The sequence below is a fragment of the Crotalus tigris genome, unplaced genomic scaffold, assembly GCF_016545835.1.
Source record: "Crotalus tigris isolate CLP2741 ecotype Arizona unplaced genomic scaffold, ASM1654583v1 scf7180000024302.2721777, whole genome shotgun sequence".
Classification (NCBI taxonomy): Eukaryota; Metazoa; Chordata; class Lepidosauria; order Squamata; family Viperidae; genus Crotalus; species Crotalus tigris.
Genome location: NW_024100474.1, coordinates 725101 through 744058, shown reverse-complemented (window position 1 = coordinate 744058; position 18958 = coordinate 725101). Strand labels below are relative to the sequence as shown.

At 47.0% G+C, this 18958-nt stretch overlaps 1 protein-coding gene across 1 annotated transcript in view; it reads right to left on the bottom strand.

Moving 5' to 3' along the window:
- The window catches only part of ELAVL1 (ELAV like RNA binding protein 1), a 36328-nt gene that overhangs the window by 7736 nt on the left and 9634 nt on the right, over positions 1-18958 (bottom strand). The window contains exons 2-5 of the mRNA XM_039324473.1: positions 17738-17927; positions 11245-11348; positions 7602-7755; positions 5385-5610 (exon numbers count right to left, since the gene is read on the bottom strand). Coding sequence (XP_039180407.1) covers positions 5385-5610; positions 7602-7755; positions 11245-11348; positions 17738-17909 — 656 coding nt within the window. The 5' untranslated portion in view covers positions 17910-17927. The remainder of the gene's footprint in view (positions 1-5384; positions 5611-7601; positions 7756-11244; positions 11349-17737; positions 17928-18958) is intronic.

Sequence of the window (18958 nt, the reverse complement as noted above, 5' to 3'; positions counted from 1 at the left end):
AGAGGAGCTACGCGGAATGTCTCCCGCCGCAGGTCCTCGTGAAGCGAACCAAGGACAGGATAAGCTGTCCCTGCCCACGTCAGCCAGGGCCCTAGCTGGAGACCAGGCCTCCTGCATTCAGATCCTCGGTGCCAGGGGCACGGAGAGGGCACGGTGATCTTCGCTCCCTTGGCCCGGCAATCCCCGTGTGGCCTGGGTCGGTGGGAGATGAGGCAGGCGACATCTCGGACCGTCCCCCTTTGACGGGGCAAGTGGACAGAAAGGCTGGCAGACCAGGCGTTTGGGGGGGCAAGGGGGGGTGGTGGTCCTCCTTCGTTCCCACGCCCCATCCCCAGAAATACTCCCTTGATCTCCCACCCAATCCTGACCGCCCAAGGAGGATGCTGCGTGGGCCCTCCAGAAAAAGGATTCTCTCCCCACTCCACCCCGAGATTCGTCATTTTTCTCTCCCACTGATCTAGGAGGATGAGGGATCACACACACTCTCTCTCTCTCCCCCCGGGCACGTGTCAAGATGACGGCAACCGGGGCAGAATCTCGAACTCGAGACCTGGGAAGGTTTGGGGCGGGTGGGGGGTATTAGGTAAGAAAGAGACTGCTTTTCTGACGGACAAAATAACGCCTCGTTGATGAAGCAAAACTAGGGGGGGGCAGGACCTCCACAATGCTCGATTTTTCACGGGGGGGGGTGTGTGTGTGTGTGAATCTACCAGCTGCCTTGGAGAGCAGTCAGCATTATTTAATTGCCCAACCCTAATTGTCACTCAAGGGGCAGCAGGCCCACGCAAGGAGACCGTCTATATATAATAAGATCCTTTTTGGGGAGTCAAGTCCGTTGTCCCACGCGTGGTCTGGAAAATTGCAAAAGGAGGCAGCGTGGATTTATTTCTGCTTCCCCCCCCCCCCTCTGGTGACCTATCTTCCAAGTCCTATTTAATCTTGGCTTTTCGGGACACCAACAGCAGCGAATTCTTCTTAGTGGAACGAGGGGCGGGAGACGGCCGTGTGGACTCCCTAAGACTTGGGGTCCCGGGGACGGGGAAGGGAATCCCCACATACATTCTTCCCAATTCAGCCGGCTCGGGGAGGCTTTCAAGCTAGACACACACCTCCAAAAGCTGACACCCCCCCCCCACTGTCTCTATCTCAGCAACTTTAAAGGTGGGTGGATTTCAACTCCCAGAATTCTCCAGCTCGTTATGTCGGAGTTGGAAGTCCATCCCTCTTAAGGTTGAAAGGCTGGAAAAAAACTCAGATCATTCAGGATCCTTGAAAACCACATTAACGTGCCCCAGTTTGGCACAGGTTAAGAGGCAATCCTAACCCCCCCCCTCCAAAAAAAAAATATCCTTAAGTCGCTTAACTTGGTGGGCAGGGGTATTCTCACCTTACACGGAAGAGGCCGAGTACAGGCAGATAGAAGAACATTATTTATTTAACAAGTGACAAGAATTCTACGACAAAGAATCCTCAAATAAACCCCTCCGGGTGCCACCCACTTCAGGAGACTTTAAAAAAAAATGACATGCAAGGTTTTCCACTGGAAAGGAAATCTCTAGAAGGAATTTACAGTGAAGGTTGCATGAAAATGAGTGAGGAGACTTGAAAAGTAATCAAAACAAAACAGGAAGAAAAGAAAAAAAAAAGCACATTAGAGTGGAATAAGAAACCCAAAACCAGAAAAGCAGTAAATTAAAAAGACGGCCGTTTTCATGATATGGATCGAGTTTACAAATGCACAGCCAAGTGCAGCGTTTCCCAAACTTGACAATTTTAAGGCATGTGGACTTCAACTCCCAGAATTCCATAGCCAGCAATGCTGGCTGTGGAATTCTGGGAGTTGAAGTCCACATGCCTTAAAATTATCAAGTTTGGGAAACACTGGCCTAGTGAATTAAAAGGGTGACTATCCATGTAAAATCATGAAAGAGGAATGGAAGAGTAGATGAACAGGACTTAAAGAGGGGATATGCTAAATGAAACAAGCACCAGAGCTTTTGCTATGTGATTTGTAGTAACACTTTTCAAACAAAATTTCTCAACGGAAAATTAACTACTGTTATTACGCCTTTAAGGGACGAACTAACTGATCTGTTTTACATTAAAAAAAAAAACAACCACCTACGAGCTACAAATTAAAATGCCTGCTAATGGCACTTGAAATTAAAGCTCTAATTGTTACTGGCTTGATTATTGTCAGCAGGAGGAATCATTAGAGAGGGCGCTTAATTAACCCTCAGCTTATTATTCTCCTTCCACTGAGGAATTTAGGAAAATATTGTTATTAGTGACTTTACGACTGACGGCATTAAGCAACAGTTGAGGATTAGCAAACGAAAAAGTTGCTGGGGTTTGCATTTTTTTAACTGGGAAAAAAAGAGAGAGAGAGATGCTGGTCCTATTTGTGTCCTGGGGAAGATTCTTCTGAGGAAATTTAAGATCCTGGTTCAGCTTGCTGACTGACCAGTTTATATTTGCCTCCCAGTCCGGCCTAGCAGGCAAACTTCTCTCGAAGCAGAATTCTCCATTCCTATTTGTACTTTGTAAACCCTTTGCCACTTTCAGTGTTTGAGGCTGGACTTTCTAGCTGCCCATCTGCGTGGACACCTGACCATCACTCAAGAGACCAAGCGTCTCCAGCTGAAGGGTGATTCTACATGAGTGGAGTGGGGAAAGGCTGCTAGAAATCTTGTTTAAAAGGTTATTTTAAAAAGGACAAAAACAGAAGTAAGACTAGCACGCCAGATAGGAGCTTGACTGAGCCACTACGGGTCATCCCTTCCTGTGCTATCCAAGAAAGAGCGAGCCACGGTCTGGCTAATGAATGAGAGGGAGATAGCCAAGACCATCATCCCTTTGTCCAGCCTTCTCAAGAAAGGGTGAATGCAACATAAATTTAAGCAGCTCATCAGTCAAAAGGCGGCAGTGGTTTGGAAGATTGAAAAGTGTAAATTAAAAGCTTCTCAAACTGATCTGTAATTAACGCGAGAAGCATGTAGGAGCAATCAGTTAATACTTTTATGTCCGTCTGGCTTTCTATTTGGAAAGAAAATCCTAAATGTCGTGAGTGTTCTTGCTCTAAGTGTTTCTCAACCGTGACCATTTTAAGGCATGTGGACTTCAACTCCCAGAATTCCACAGCCAGCATTGCTGACTGTGGAATTCTGGGAGTTGAAGTCCACATGCCTTAAAATGGTTTACGGTTGAGAAACACTGCTCTAACTGCTATCAAGCTGGAGATTTTAGGGATAAAAATGTTGGCATTTGCAGGGCAATTTTTAAAATATCTCTGCAAAACTACATGCTGGGCGGGTGGAGGGGGGTCTTAAAGTTTGGGGGGTTATTGTTGTTGTTTTGCAGCTATAAAAAAGAATGATTTGAGAACATACACACTTTTAACAAACTGTCATGCATGCTTCCAAATTCCCTATTTTTTATTTTTTTTATTCAGAACTGAGTTCAGAAGGACTGGTTATCCAGTAGGGGCACGCAAATACGATTTACACATCTCTCCATTTCTATTTTTAAGATCGAAATGACTCTTGAAAGACGGTTAAGTCAGTCTGTTTTAAAACATTCTCCTCCTCTGTACATTTCTCTGCCAGCTAGGCAACTCTTGGGTAAAAAAAAAAAAAGGGAGGAAAATAGAAAGACTGGGCTGTAAGCCGAAAGTTTGTTTAAAAGAGGAAGGAAGGAAGGAAGGAAGGAAGGAAGGAAGGAAGGAAGGAAGGAAGGAAGGAAGGAAGGAAGGAAGGAAGGAAGGAAGGAAGGAAGGAAATTTGTAAACAACTCTATGACATGCTTGGTTTAAATTACAATTATTGTGTCTTGTCAAACAATGGCAAAGAGAGGGAGAAGAACAGGAGGGAGACTCAAGTGCCAGGGCTGTGTGCTATTCATTAGTAATTGCGCTCTTTTATTTTCTAATAAAATCACACAGATAAGTTTTACACACATAGAAGAGTTTGTTGCCCAGACCTTTGGGGGCTCTTCTTTGGACACTTGCCCACAAAGGCAAACGTACAAATCCTGGCTTTGAGACTCTTAAGACCACAGATAACCACTGCATCTTATTCCCTGCAAATACAGTCAGTCAAACACAGCTGTGAAAACTCTTGTTGGGGGCTTTAATGTGAATGACATCTGGGTCTAATTTAATTGGCGTGGCTTTCACTAGTTTATAATTTGTATTTTTCTAGCTCTATAAACCACTTGAAGCAATTATTTTTAGTCAGAAAAGCAGTGTAAGAAGGGGTATTTTTAAAAATAAAAATAAACAATAACAGGAACCCCTTAGTATTTGCTCTGGCTATTTTAGACTGGGGGAAGAGAGAGGGTGTTTTAGTGCTGGACTCAGGCAACTCAAAAAACCAATTTTGGGCAATGAATACTACGTGTCACCATTTTTTTCCAGAAAGTTTAAAAAAAAAAATCTTGTATTTTTACCACACTGTTACGAAGCATCAGATCAGACAGACAAATTTTCAATCTTTATTAATAGGGAAAAGAGGATCTGGAGGGCTTTTAATTCTCTATTTAAATGAAACTCTATTAGGAAAGAGAGAGAGAGAAGAGAGAGAGAGAGAAAGTGAGAAGAGTAAAAAATAATCTTGAGAGAACAGAAGATAAAAAGAAAAAAAAAATAAGAACAGAAATGGACATTCACAATGATTACTGACATACTTTTGTGGGGGGTCAGGGGTTACATATTCATTTGGGGGTCAAAAACACTCCACTGCCATTAAAGTATGAAAGAAAACTGTTTCGAGGGCTCTCTAAAATTATACAGAATGCACTTAAAAAGTCTAGTGGAAGAAGTTGGAGGTGCAATTGGGGCCGAGCTGATGGGTTCCACGTGAACTGTCAAGAAATATCGGGAAAGAGTTGGTTAAAGTAAAAAAGCAGAAATCACTAAATACACACTTACATTAAGACTGCTATTGCGACCCCTTCAAGGCTAGGAGGAGCTACGGTGGAATTAACAACGGGACGCCCTGCTAATTAAACTAACCCATCGGGTGATTGGGGCTGGGTGACGGGTGGGGAGGGGCGTGGGTGGGGGGCAACCAGCAGCATCCCCTCCCTCAAAACGTGGCTTTTGCAGGCCAGTCATCGGAACGCAAACTCTTCACACGGAGTTAGCCTTAATAGTGTGGAACGGGTAACATTTAGTGTGATCCAGGGCTGCTTCTCTTCCCCTTCCACTGAGCTATCTGTTGGAAGACTCGGTGCCGTGTCTTGAGAATGAACAGCAATGACTTTTTCGGAAGGAAAAAAAAAAAAGAGAGAAGAGAGAGAGAAAGCAGAAGAAGCGGAGAGAAAGAGAGGGAGGGAGGGAAGAACAGTTACAGACCTCTTGACTCATTTCGTCCTTCCTAACCTACCTGAATCTCTGAGCCTGGTGATGGACTGGCCCCCCAAACCGTCTAGCTGGGGAGTGGTAGAGCTGGGACAGGAGAGCCACGTTTTTGTTCTGGTTGGGGTTGGCTGCGAACTTCACCGTGATGGGTTCGGAGGAGCCCGGCGGCTTGTGGCCGTTGAAGTTTGAAATCGCTTCCTCCGCTTCGGATCGTTTGTCAAACCGGATGAAGGCAACCCCTCGGGATAAGCCTGCAAGTCACAGGACAAAGACAGAAAAAACAACGATGATGATGATGATGGTGGTAATGAAGGATCAGGGCGGTTCTCGTTGGCGCCCAGCTGTCTTCTGCCTGGGCCAGACTGGACCAACACCCACTGCTGCGTGCTTTACCAGGGAAGTGGGAAGCCATCCAGACCCGCCACGGGGGACACCCGGGGACTTCAGAAGTCAGGGACAAAGTTAGCGTGGCTTCCGGCTCGGTAGAGTAGAAGGCCCGACACTGCTGGGCTGGTCAGGCTTAAGATTAAACGGAACCACCTGCCTCCAGAAGCGGTGGATGCTCCCACCCTGGAGTCTTTTAAGAGGAGACTGGACAGCCCTTTGCCCGAAACGGTAGAGGCTTTCCTGCCTGAGCAGGGGGTTGGACTTGATGACCTCCAAGATCCCTTCTAACTTTATTATAATTATATTATTTATTTTTAAAATTTATAAGCCACCCCACTCCCGCAGGACTCCCGGCGGCTAACAATAAAAACACAATATAAATTAACAAAACAAACAGTACAATAACATTCATCCAGGGGTCAGATTTTATAAACCCCAGGCCTGCCGGAAAAGCCAAGTCTTAAGCAGCTTGCGGAAAACCAACAGGGTGGGAGCGGTCCTAATCTCCGGGGGGAGTTGGTTCCAAAATGTGGGCGCCATCACAGAGAAGGCCCTCCTCCGCGGCCCCGCCAAATGGCACTGCTTGGCCGACGGGGCCTGAAGGAGGCCCAGCCTGTGGGATCTAACCGGACGAAGGGAACTATGAGGGAGTAGGCCAGTGGTTCTCCACCTGTGGGTCGGGACCCCATTTGGGGTCCAACGACCATTTCACGGGAGTCGCCAAACAAGGCTGTCTGCCATTTTTTCCCCCTTTTCTTTGGCCACCCCCCTGGCACCCGGTGATGTATAAGTGGTTGGGGGTCACCACAACATGGGGAACTGTATTATGGGGTCACGGCATTAGAAAGGTTGAGAACCACTGTAGTAGGCGGTCTCGCAAATAGCCTGGCCCTAAGCCATATAGCCTTATATTTTTTTTTCCAATTTTTATTATTTTATTTTCATTACAACCATAAGAAAAAAAATTCAGATACATAAGAAGTTAAAATACAACACACAAATTCCGACGTTGCTCACCCATTTCCCCCCAGATCGCATCCCCCTCTCATCTCTTCACTTCCCCCTTCCTTCTTCTTCCTCACTCTCCTCCTTTCCTCCCTCTCTCCTCCATCTTTCTACTTACTTGTCCCTCTCCTCTTCTTCTCAATCGGATGCGGTCTGCGGGAAAATGCCCGAGCAATCCTCTATCACCAAAATCTGAACTATTGAACATACTACCCATACTCTCCCCTCCCTCCTCCCCCCACCCCTATTTAAGGAGGGTGATTTTCAAACTCCCTGAATTCCCCTAGCTGAGGAAATTCTGGGAGTTGAAGCCCACTGTAGTAATCAGTGCTCAGTCATTGCAGGGTGCAAAAAATGGCTACTCACACGTAGCAGTTTGTTGTTTATATAGAGATCACAAGAAGCAAAAGTTTCTACATGGCAATAGCATTTCATTGGCTAAAATCCTTTACCAATCCTCAGGAATACAGAAGCCAGAAGCCAGAAACAGGGAGCAGTATTTATTTTATTTTATTTTTAAAATTTATAAGTAATTTATAAATTCCAGTAATGGCAATAACATCTTGTCGATGCGAGCTAGCTGTTATCAGACTGGCAAGGTCACAGAGCTGCCGCACTTTCGCCATGGTGATGTGAAGGGGGGAGATAAAGAAGGGAAATACAAGTTTTGGAGGGGCAGTTTTTTGCACACGGCCTTTGCCTGTCTCTCACCTCTACATCCCACCCCTCTTAAAAGGGCCCAAGGTTGAGAGACACTCTGCTTTGGAGGACCATCCTGGGGACCGTTTCTGAGGTAGGTCAGCAGGCAGCCAACTGGGTGGGGGAACTGCGCTGCTTCGGTCTCACCCACCTGTAGTCTGATCCACCAGCACACGCGAGTTGATAATGCGTCCAAACCGTGAAAACATGTCTTCCACATCTTTCTGTGTCATGGTCCGTGGCAGCCCACTTATGTATAAGTTGGCATCTTTAATCACCTCGGAGCTTGGGCGAGCATACGACACCTTTTGACCAAAAAAAAAGGCGGGAAAAACGCATGTGAATCCACACAGCTAGAAGACCTAAAGAAATTGCTGGGATTTAATAAACGTACCTGGTCACACCTGCAAATCATTATTTCAGGCCAATAAACGGTCACCGTAGCTGTCTCAAAAGGCGCTTTTTCAAAAAGGGCAACTGGATTGGGGCTTTTCCCCCCCCGACAACATTTCGCTTCTCGTCCAAGAAGCTTCATCAGTTCTTCACCAATGTCAGAACGAACTCCTTCCATCCATCACCGCCACCACCCAGTCAGAACTGATGAAGCTTCTTGGATGAGAAGCGAAACTTCGTCTTCCTCCTCAAGGGGAAAAAACAGTCCAGTTGCCCTTTTGGAAAAGAGCCGAGGTGGCGCAGCAGTTAGAGTGCAGTACTGCAGGCCACTTTAGCTGACTGTGTTCAGCAGGTCAGCGGTTCAAATCTCACCGGCTCAAGGTTGACTCAGCCTTCCATCCTTCCGGGGTAGGTCAAAGGAGGACCCAGATTGTTGGGGGCAATGTAAATATATATATATACATTGCTTACTAGTGTACAACGCTTAGAGAGTGCTTGCACTTAAAGCGGTATATAAGTCTCATAAATAAATAAATAAATAAATAAATGGCACCTTTCAGGCCGCTGTGACCTGGATCAAGGCTTTTCAACCAGTGGTACGGGTACCACCTGTGGTACATTGGCCCCTGGCAGGTGATACGCGACCATCCTAGAAAAGGGGTAGCGGGGGAGGGGAATGAGCTGAACCGGTGGCAGCATCGCACAAGCCTGAGCGAGAGACGGCTGGAGCTGCAGGGTTGTCAGGGCTCAGCGGAAGTGCCAGGATCAGTCCCGCTTTCCAGCTGATCGGCGCTTCTTCGGGGCTGTCAGGGGTCAGCGGAAGCACCAGAGTCAGCGCCAGGCTCCAGCTGGAGCTCGGCGCTAATCCTGGCACTTCTGCTGAGCCCTGAAGAGGCACCAATCAGCTGGAAAGCAGCACTGATCCTGGTGCTTCTGCTGAGCCCAGAAGCGCCGATCAGCTGGAGCTCAGCACTGATCCTGGCGCTTCTGCTGAGCCCAGAAGAAGCACCAATCAGCTGGACAGCAGCACTGATCCTGGGGCTTCTGCTGAGCCCAGAAGAAGCGCCGATCAGCTGGAATGTTGCAGCCTCTCTAGGGTCTTGTGATTTACATTCAGAGGCTTGGCAACCGATTCATATTTATGACAGTCACAGTGTCCCCGGGTCATGCGGAGTGACCAAAACCTGCTGCAACCACCCAGCAGATGGGGGGGGGAATAAAAACCAAACACCCCCCACCTCACCCCCGCTGCCAATCCTCAACAGAAATGCTCACAACAATGAAAACCTCAGACAGGAGGAAGAACGCCATCGGATGGGCAGACAGGTATCTTGCTCGGCTGTGCCTTGGAGGGCACTTTTTTCAGTCCCATTGTAACTTCCAACAGTCACTAAGCGAACTGTTGTAAGTCGAGGACTACCTGTACTTTATCCCTTTTTTTGGGTCATCAAGTTTTTGACACCTTGCTAGGCGACTGGTGGTACTCGGATGTTGCCATATCCTAAAAGTGGTACAATGGGTGAAAAGGTTGAAAAGCTCAGACCTGGATGACTGAGAATATCCATAGACCAGGGGTAGGCAACCTTGGCTCTTTTATGACTGGTGGACTTCAACTCCCAGGATTCCTCAGCCAGCCTGGCTCAACTTGGAAACCTCTCCCTTTCCCCTCAGCATGGCTGGCTCAGGAATTCTGGGAGTTGGAGTCCACGAGTCATAAAAGAGCCAAGGTTGCCTACCCCTGCCATAGATGATCGAAGCAGCTGCAACGAACGACACAGGGAGACCCCAAAAATGGTGCTGAGGTTTTGTGCTTTTGTTTGCTTCTATTCCCAAAGGGCTTTGAATCCTAATTTTTTTATCGGGGGGGGGGTGAAAAAAATCTGTCTGTTGCCCTTTTCTTGGCACAGTGTTTCCCAAACTTGACAATTTTAAGGCATGTGGACTTCAACTCCCAGAATTCCACAGCCAGCAATGCTGGCTGTGGAATTCTGGGAGTTGAAGTCCACATGCCTTAAAATTGTCAAGTTTGGGAAACACTGCCTTAGCCAATAAAAATTGTTTTGCCAAACCCACCTAGCAGGTGAAACACACAGAAGGCAGAAAAAGCAGCTTCTCTTTCACGTGCAATTACCTGGCGGAGCCAAAAATGGCTTTGGCAAGGGCGCGGGAAGAAGCTGGCACCTGCTGGAACCACGTACCATGCCAGCCTCTAAGCAATTCACAACTTTTCCAGCTCACAGGATGCTACGGGGAAGGCGGCGCTAAGCAGAGAGGCAAAAGACGAGCCATCTGCAAGGACAGCTGACTCACAACCCTGCAACCCACGAAGCATCCCAGGGTTACAGTCCCCAGTTGGGCTTCCCAAAGCCGAAGAATGCCAGCTTTGAAGGGGACAAGGAGCTCATTCACAGGGGTGTGGCAGGCAGCCAGAGGATCCCCGTGGCAAAGCCAGGGCAGCTGGGTCGCTCAGACCGTCCCGGTTCTCCAGTGGTTCTCACCTCGGGCGCCGCAAGTCAAGCCCCGACCCACGGCTCTTACACCGGCCCACAGAGGAGAACCTGGGCTGGGCATTATGCGGAGGGATAAAATGGTGGGGTTTTGTTTTTTTTTTTTTTTGTATTTTGTACTTTTACACCTTGCCCTTTGCCGTGAACGCTTTCGAGCGGCCCAGGGGGAGGGAGGGGAAGAGGGATGGATGGATCGATACAGGAAAAAAGATGGATGGATACAGGAGGGAGGGAGGGAGGGAGAGAGAGAGAGAAAGGAAGGGAGGGAGAAAGGAAGGAGGGAGAGAGGGAGGGAAGGAGGGAGGAAGGAAGGAAGGAAGGAAGGAAGGGAGACATCTGAAAATGTGTCAGCTGAGGAAAGCTGGACAAACCCATTACTAAGATGTCTTAACTAGTCAGGCTGCAATCCATTTTTATTTATTTATTTTTTTTAAATCTGATGCAGGCCCCAACTTCCATCTAAGGAGAGACATTCCTTCTTACAGGCACAGAGTTCCCTAAAGAGCAAGGACAAGCAACGTTGTCTCCTTCGTCACCATCACCATCCTCCTTTACCTGAGGGATGCAACTCTGGCCTTAATATATTTCTTTCTACTGAAGTCCCATGAACAGAGGAGGCTCCCCCTCCTCCTCCTCCCCCCCCCCAAATCCTGCCCAGCTGCTCTCTGGGCCTTGGGACCAAGGGAGGGGGGGGAGAGGTCCAGCAACCTCCAGGGGGAAAGAAATGGGTCTGCAGGGGGGCAGAGGGGCCGGGGGGAGCTTAGAGGGTCCACCGTGGATCGGGCGGAAGGAGGGCGCAATCGCCAAGCAGAGGGAAAGTTCTGGGGAGGTGGAACAAGCCCTGTTAAGGTAGCCGGTTCCAGCCACCATTACAGACTTTTTTTTTTTTTCTACCTTGATAGTTTTGGACTGAAGTCTCAGGCCGTTCAGGGTGTTGATTGCTCTTTCGGCATCTTTTGCGGTCACGTAGTTCACAAAACCGTAACCCAAGCTGTGTCCTGTAGGGGGAAAAAAAAACGTCCCTTTCGTTCTTTTCAGAGAGGCAACAACAACAACAACCAAAAAAAAAACCCCCCAACCTCTTCCATCATTCTCCGATATGAAAAGTTCACATTTCAAAACAAAAGGGAAGCACAAATCTGAAGCGTAAATGGCTGCCGATGAAGGAAAATAACGGTAGCTCAGGGTTGAAATGAGGGCTCCCGGGTGCTCTGAGCTGGGTGGTTCCCTTGCAGACGTTTCCTGACCCAACTAGGGAACATCATCAGGGCTAGAAGAGAATGGGATTGGAGGAGGAGGAGGAGGAAAATTGGTGACAGACAAGGAGGAAAACTGTGGGGTCCCTGGAGCACTCTAAGCTTGGCTGTTTTCTTGCAGACGTTTCCTGACCCAACTAGGGAACATCATCAGTGCTAGAAGAGAATGGGATTGGAGGAGGAGGAGGAGGAGGAGGAAGATTGGTGATAGAGAAGGAGGAAAACTGCGGGGTCTTTGATGCTCTCTGAGCTGGGTGGTTTCCTTGCAGACGTTTCATGGCCCAACTAGATAACATCATCAGTACTAGAATGGGATAGGAGGAGGAGGACGACGACGACGATGACGACTGTGGGGTCCCTGGAGCACTCTGAGCTTGGCTGTTTTCTTGCAGACGTTTCATGACCCAACTAGGGAACATCACCAGTGCTAGAAGGGAATAGGGTCTGTGGAGAGGAGGAGGAGGAGGAGGAGGAGGAGGAGGAGGAGGAGGAGGAGGAGGAGGAGGAGGAGGAGGAGGAGGACATGGAGGAGGAAGATTGGTGATAGAGAAGGAGGAAAACTGTGGGGTCCTTAATGCTCTCTGAACTGGGTGGTTTCCTTGCAGACGTTTCATGACCCAACTAGATAACATCATCAGTGCTAGAAGAGAATGGGATTGGAGGAGGAGGAGGAGGAGGAGGAAGAAAAAGACTGGTGATAGAGATGGAGGAAAACTGTGGGGATCTTGGTCCTCTCTGAACTGGGCGGGGTTTTTTTGGTTTTTTTTGCAGACGTTTCATGACCCAACTAGGGAACACCATCAGCGCTAGTGTTAGTAGCATGTTACCTAGTTTGGGTAATGAAACTTCTGCAAGAAAACTGCCAAGCTCAAACGTGCTTTTTCAGGAGGCAGCTGGACTTCGTTGTTTTTTTTGTTTGTTTGTCTGTTTGAGAGCCGAAGAAGCTTCTGGGAGGAGAAGCAGAATGTCTTCAAAGGAAAACAAGAACGTCCAGTTGCCTCCTGAAAAAAAGGTTGCACCTTTTGGATAACCAGGAGCCGGGGGACTGAGGATCTCCACGGACATTGACCAAGAGAGCACCAAAAAAAAAGAAAGAAAGGGCTACATTTTCACTCTGAAGATTAGGACACACCCTTTGTACAGTTAACGAATCTAACATTATTTCAGAAGCTTCTGCTTCCACAGGGATCTCTATAATGGCGGGAGGAGGCTAAATCCACCAGGAGTGCACTGGGAATTGCAAAGGTGGAAAAAGTTTCTTTCGAGGCCCATCAAAGTCAAGCTATTCTCCAAAGCGTCTGAAGGCAGGACAAGAAGCAACGGGTGGAAACTAACCAAGGAGAGAAGCAACCTAGAACTAAGGAGAAACTTCCTGACCGTGAGAACGATTAACCAGTGGAACTACCTGCCTCCAGAAGCGGGTGAATGCTCCAACACTGGAAGTTTTTAAGAAGAGACTATTCAAGAGAGTCTCTTCTATTGGCTTTCCAAAGCCAATAGAATAAAAGGGAGTAGCACAGCTAAGGAAAAGGGGGGGGGGGGAAATGGCGGACTACGTTGTTTGGCGACCCCCGTGAAATGGTCGTTCGACCCCAAATGGGGTCCCGACCCACAGGTGGAGAACCACTGCTTTTGGGCATCAAGGACCGGTCCTATGGAGAGAGGTTTTCCCGTGGAACAGAGGGGCCGTGGTTCACGTGCTGCCTGCATCCCACAGATGGGGCTTCACTTGTTTGTGCAGACCGGTACCGGTCCACAGCCCGGGGTGTTGGGGACCCCCGTTCTAATCCAGCCCCGTGCTCAAGCAGGAGAGCCTATACCAGTGGTGGCGAACCTATGGCACGCGTGCCAGAAGCGGCGCTCGGAGCCCTCTCTGTGGGCACACGTGCCGTTGCCCCAACCTCGCCTCCTCCCACGACTCCCCCCTTCACTAGCAGCCCCCCTGGAGGAGAGTCGCCCCCCCCCAAGCGTGGCCCACACGGAGCAGCGCAGCCAAGGACATGGCAGCCAGGCAGTGTAGACAAGACTCTGCCCTCACACCCCATCATGCAGTTGATGCTGCAGGGCGCGGGCAGAGAGTGTGGCCGCCATAGTGCTGCTGGGCTGCCTAGGTGATTTGCAGTGGGCCCTGGAGGCAGTGAGTGGCTCTGCAGGCAGGCAGATCGGGGGACGAGGTGGGCAGGCGGGATAGGGGATGGAAGGGCAGAGCGGGAGCGGGGCCAGTTTTTGGGTACTCGGTCTCTAAAAGGTTCGCCATCACTGGCCTAGACCACAGGTCGGCAACCTGCGGCTCCGGAGCCGCATGCGGCTCTTTGAGCCTTCCCCTGTGGCTCCCAGCCTCCTCTGCCTTTGCAGAGAGAGACAGAGACAGGCAATTGCACTTCCCTGCTTCAATCTCTGTGTGTGTGTGTGTGTGTTTGTGTTTTGTGTGTGTGTGTGTGTGTGTGTATGTGTATGTGTAAAAGAGAGTGCACTCACAGTGTTCTCCGAGGAGCTGAAAAGCTTACTGGGCGGAGCTCCTCCCTTTGCTGTGTCTCTGCAGGAAGCAGGAAGGGCAGGAGAGAGCTAGCTAGCCCAGCTAGGCTGACTCAGGAATTCTGGGAGTTGAAGTCCATGAGTCATAAAAGAGACGAGGTTGCCTACCCCTGAGCTTGTTGGACAACAGCTTGAAGCTTGCCAGGTGAGCAGCAGTTAGGAGGGGGGGGAGAAAGAGAGAGAGAGAAAGAGAGGGAGGGAGAGAGAGAGAGAGGAGAGAGAGAAAGAAAGAGAGTGGGGGAAGAGGAGTGGTAGACCAAGTGCAGATAGAGAGGGAGGGAGAGACAGAGAGAGACCCTTTTGTCATCTAAAATGAAGATAACACTGCATATATCCTTTTTTTAACCTTTGTGTGTATGTGTATGTGTGTGTATATGTATATGTGTATATATATATATATATATACACACACACATACATACATACACACACACACACAAATACCCCCACACACACAAACACACACACCTATAATAAAGGTAAAAAAGGATATATGCAATGTTATCTTCATTTTAGATATCAAAAGGGTTTTGCGGCTCCCAGTGTTTTGTTTTTGGTGGGAAAAGGGTCCAAGTGGCTCTTTAAGTGTTTTGGGTTGCCTACCCCTGGCCTAGACCATCTCAGACACGTGGCTATCCAGTCTCTTCTTAAAAACCTCCAGTGACGGAGCACCCGCGATTTCTGGTGGCAAGCCGTTCTGAGGTAGATGGAAAATTGCCATTAATAGAAATGATAAAGTACTTTTGAATTATATTTTAATTAACAGAGGTGATGTTTTGAAAGCATGAACTAATACTATCAACTGGCTGAGTGTGATGGCCTGTGTGCGATTCTATGAAGAAACATTTTTACAAGAAGTGCCAACCAAAAGTCACAAATGGTGTAAGATATTACACGTGTAGGGGAGTGTGGTTTTCCGCACATTGGATAAACTTCCCTTTTTCCTATGTGTGTTGTCTCAAGATAGGAACTTCTCTCTTTTAGTGTGTTAAAGGTAGATAAGAAGTCATCTATTAGGTTAAGCGTGGGCGGCAAGCTGTATAAAAATGACACCCTGGGAGTAACTCGGGGTTCAGAATCTGTCATGTGAATGCTCTGAACCATTGTGCACAAATAAAGCCTCTTTTCTCCAACCCTTCGTGGTCTTGTCTTCTGATGTAAGTATCGTGGTTTTTTCCACAACAGTTCCACTGGTGAATTGTCCTCACTGTCAGGAAGTTTCTCCTTAATTCCAGGTTGCTTCTCTCCTTGATCAGTTTCCAACCTTTGTTTCTTGAAAGTTACTAACAGTGGGCTGCCACTCAGTAGCAGTCGCTGTGACTTAAGATACAAGGGACTGGCACCACTGTTTCTGGATCTTTAAAAAAAAACCTCTGGTCAGATCCACTCTTCATAACTGTGTCAGAAATCAGGAGGTGTGATATGGCACACCGAACGCATTAACTTTTAGCCACAGACATCTCAAAGCTAACCCCAATTGATGGGTAAGACAGACACATCGTTAACTGCTGAAACGTGAGTTTTAATCAAGAGGAACAAAACTCTGTTTTTTCCTTAGCCCCCCCCCAAAAAAAGTTTGTTCTCCTGTCTCATTGATAAGCAAGAGTTCAGTATATCACTGCAGAGACAGTCCTTGATTCACAAGTTTATTTAGTGACCGTTCGAAGTTACAACGGCACTGAAAAAAAGTGGCTTAGGACCATTTTTCACAGTTACAACTATGCCCATAGTCCTATGACCAAAATTCAGATGCTTGGCAATTGACTCATATTAATGATGGTTGCAGTGTTCCGGGGTCATGTAACTCCCCTTTTGCCATCTGATAAACAAAGTCAACGGGAATCCAGATTCATTTAACCATGTTGAATAGAATAGAATAATAGAATAATAATAGAATAGAATAATAATAGAATAATAATAGAATAGAATAGAATAGAATAGAATAGAATAGAATAGAATAGAATAGAATAGAATAGAATAGAATAGAATAGAATAGAATAGAATATAGAGCAGAGCAGAGCAGAGTAGAAAATATGGAATGGAATAGAATGGAATGGATAGAATAGAATAGAATATAGAGCAGAGCAGAGTAGAAAATATGGAATGGAATGGAATGGAATGGAATGGAATGGAATGGAATGGAATGGAATGGAATGGAATAGAATAGAATAGAATAGAATAGAATAGAATAGAATAGAATAGAATAGAATAGAATAGAATAGAATAGAATATGTGGAATGGAATGGAATGGATGGAATGGAATAGAATAGAACAGAATAGAATATATAACAGAATAAAATCTGAAAAGGACCTTGGAGGTCTTCTAGTCCAACCTCCTGCTCAAGCAGGAGAACCTAGACCAGGGGTAGGCAACCCAAAACACTCAAAGAGCCACTTGAACCCGTTTCCCACCAAAAACAAAACACCGGGAGCCGCAAAACCCTTTTGATATCTAAAATGGAAGATAACACTGCATATATCCTTTTTTACCTTTATTATAGGTGTGTGTGTGTTTGTGTGTGTGTGTATGTTATGTATGTATGTGTGTATATTAAAAATAAAAGTAAAAATATGACATTAAAAATAAAAGTAAAAATATGACTCTTGGGAATATCCATACTATTAAAACAATGATCACCAGGAGAATGCTTTAAGAGAATAAAATTACATACACACAAAGGTAAAAAAAGGATATATGCAGTGTTATCTTCATTTTAGATGTCAAAAGGGTCTCTCTCTTTCTCTCTGTCTCTCTCCCTCCCTCTCTATCTGCCCTTGGTCTGCCACTCCTCTTCCCCCCCCCTCTCTCTCCCTCTCTCTCTCTATTTCTCTCCCTCTCTTTCTCCCCCCCTCCTATCTGCTGCTCACCTGGCAAGCTTCAACCTGTTGTCCAACAAGCTCAGGGGCAGGCAACCTCGTCTCTTTTATGACTCATGGACTTCAACTCCCAGAATTCCTGAGTCAGCCTAGCTGGGCTAGCTAGCTCTCTCCTGCCCTTCCTGCTTCCTGCAGAGACGCAGCAAAGGAAGGAGCTCCACCCAGTAAGCTTTTCAGCTCCTCGGAGAACACTGTGAGTGCACTCTCTTTTGCACATACACACACAGACACACACACCCAGACACAGAGAGAGAGATAGAGAGAGAAGCAGGGAAGTGCAATTGCCTGTCTCTGTCTCTCTCTGCAAAGGCAGGCTGGGAGCCACAGGGGAAGGCTCAAAGAGCCGCATGCGGCTCCGGAGCCGCAGGTTGCCGACCTGTGACCTAGACCATCTTAGACAGGGGATTGTCCAGTCTCTTCTTAAAAATCTCCAGAGATGGGACGCCCACAACGTCTGGTGGCAAGCTGTTCCACCGATTAATTGTCCTCACTGTCAGGAAGTTTCTCCTTAATTTCAGGTTGCTTCTCTCTTTGGTCAGTTTCCATCTGCTGCTGCTTGTCCTGCCCTCTTACTAACTCAACCACTGCAGTGATTCACTTAACCACGTCAAGAAAGGTCGTAAAATAGGGCAGAATTCGCTTAACAACTGTCTCGCTTCGCCACAAAACGCTTGGGCTCAGCTGTGGTCCTAGTTTTTATTCCAAGAGGAATATTTTACCTGCCACTTTGTCGCGAATAAGCTTGGCGGACTCCACCTCCCCTATGCTGCTAAACAGGCTCCGCAACTCATCCTGGGTCATGTTCTGAGGAAGGTAGTTAACGATTAAATTTGTCCTCCCGATGTCGTCCCGGCAGTCGTCCGCCATGTGGTCTTCATAACCGTTCGACATTTTAACGAGAGATGAAACCTGTCAAAAGGCAAACGCGGGAATATTAGGACGTTAATTATGGAGAAGAGAATGAATATTTAATATTACACCTATTGACAGGCGCGAGAACAATATTTGCCCAATGTGGGAAAAATGAAAACTTACCATCTGACCAGATTATAATCACCGAAATCTTAGAATGTGCAGAAATGGATAGATTTAACTTGAGGTTAAAGAGAAAGAAGATTCAGTTTATTTCAAAACTTGGGAAAATGTTTTATCAATGGTTAGCAACACGATAGAATGAGAAAGGATGGTGAAATTTAACAGGTTGAATGATATTCATTGATTAAGCCAGTGTTTCCCAAACTTGACAATTTTAAGGCATGAGGACTTCAACTCCCAGAATTCCACAGCCAGCAACGCTGGCTGTGGAATTCTGGGAGTTGAAGTCCACATGCCTTAAAATTGTCAAGTTTGGGAAACACTGGATTAAGCTTTACTTTTATGATTGCTGTTATTTATCAGTTATTGTAACTGTTTAGTATTATATTAACTACTATTATTTAATATTTGTACCCGGGCAATAGTCTTGCTTGCTAAAGCACTGAATTTCTGTTGTGGGTAACCCCACTATTGTATTTATCCCTATCCCAATTCCATTCCCCAACCCTATCCAATACCCATACCGACCTTACCCTTTCCCCACCCTTATAAAACTTAATAAAACATTTATTTAAAAAAAAGGCAAACGCATTGCTCAGTCCTGCATTTTTATGCTGCCCCAAAAAAAAAAGGCAAAATGAAATCAAACCAGCTCTCTCTAAAGCTGCCTATGCCCTACGTCTCATTATAAAGCTGCCTTCTTCCCACCCCGAGGCCTCCCTATAATCCTGTTGAACCGAGGTGGACATAACGAGTGTGGCACTTCGTTGTTAAGTCAAGTGCGAAAAGATGAAACGTTGCTATTTGCAACAGAACAAAGTCATGACATCAACCAGACGCTCTTGCAATCACAAAATACAGCTCCGCTTCTCCACGTCGGATATAAATTTCTGAGGCAGAAGCGA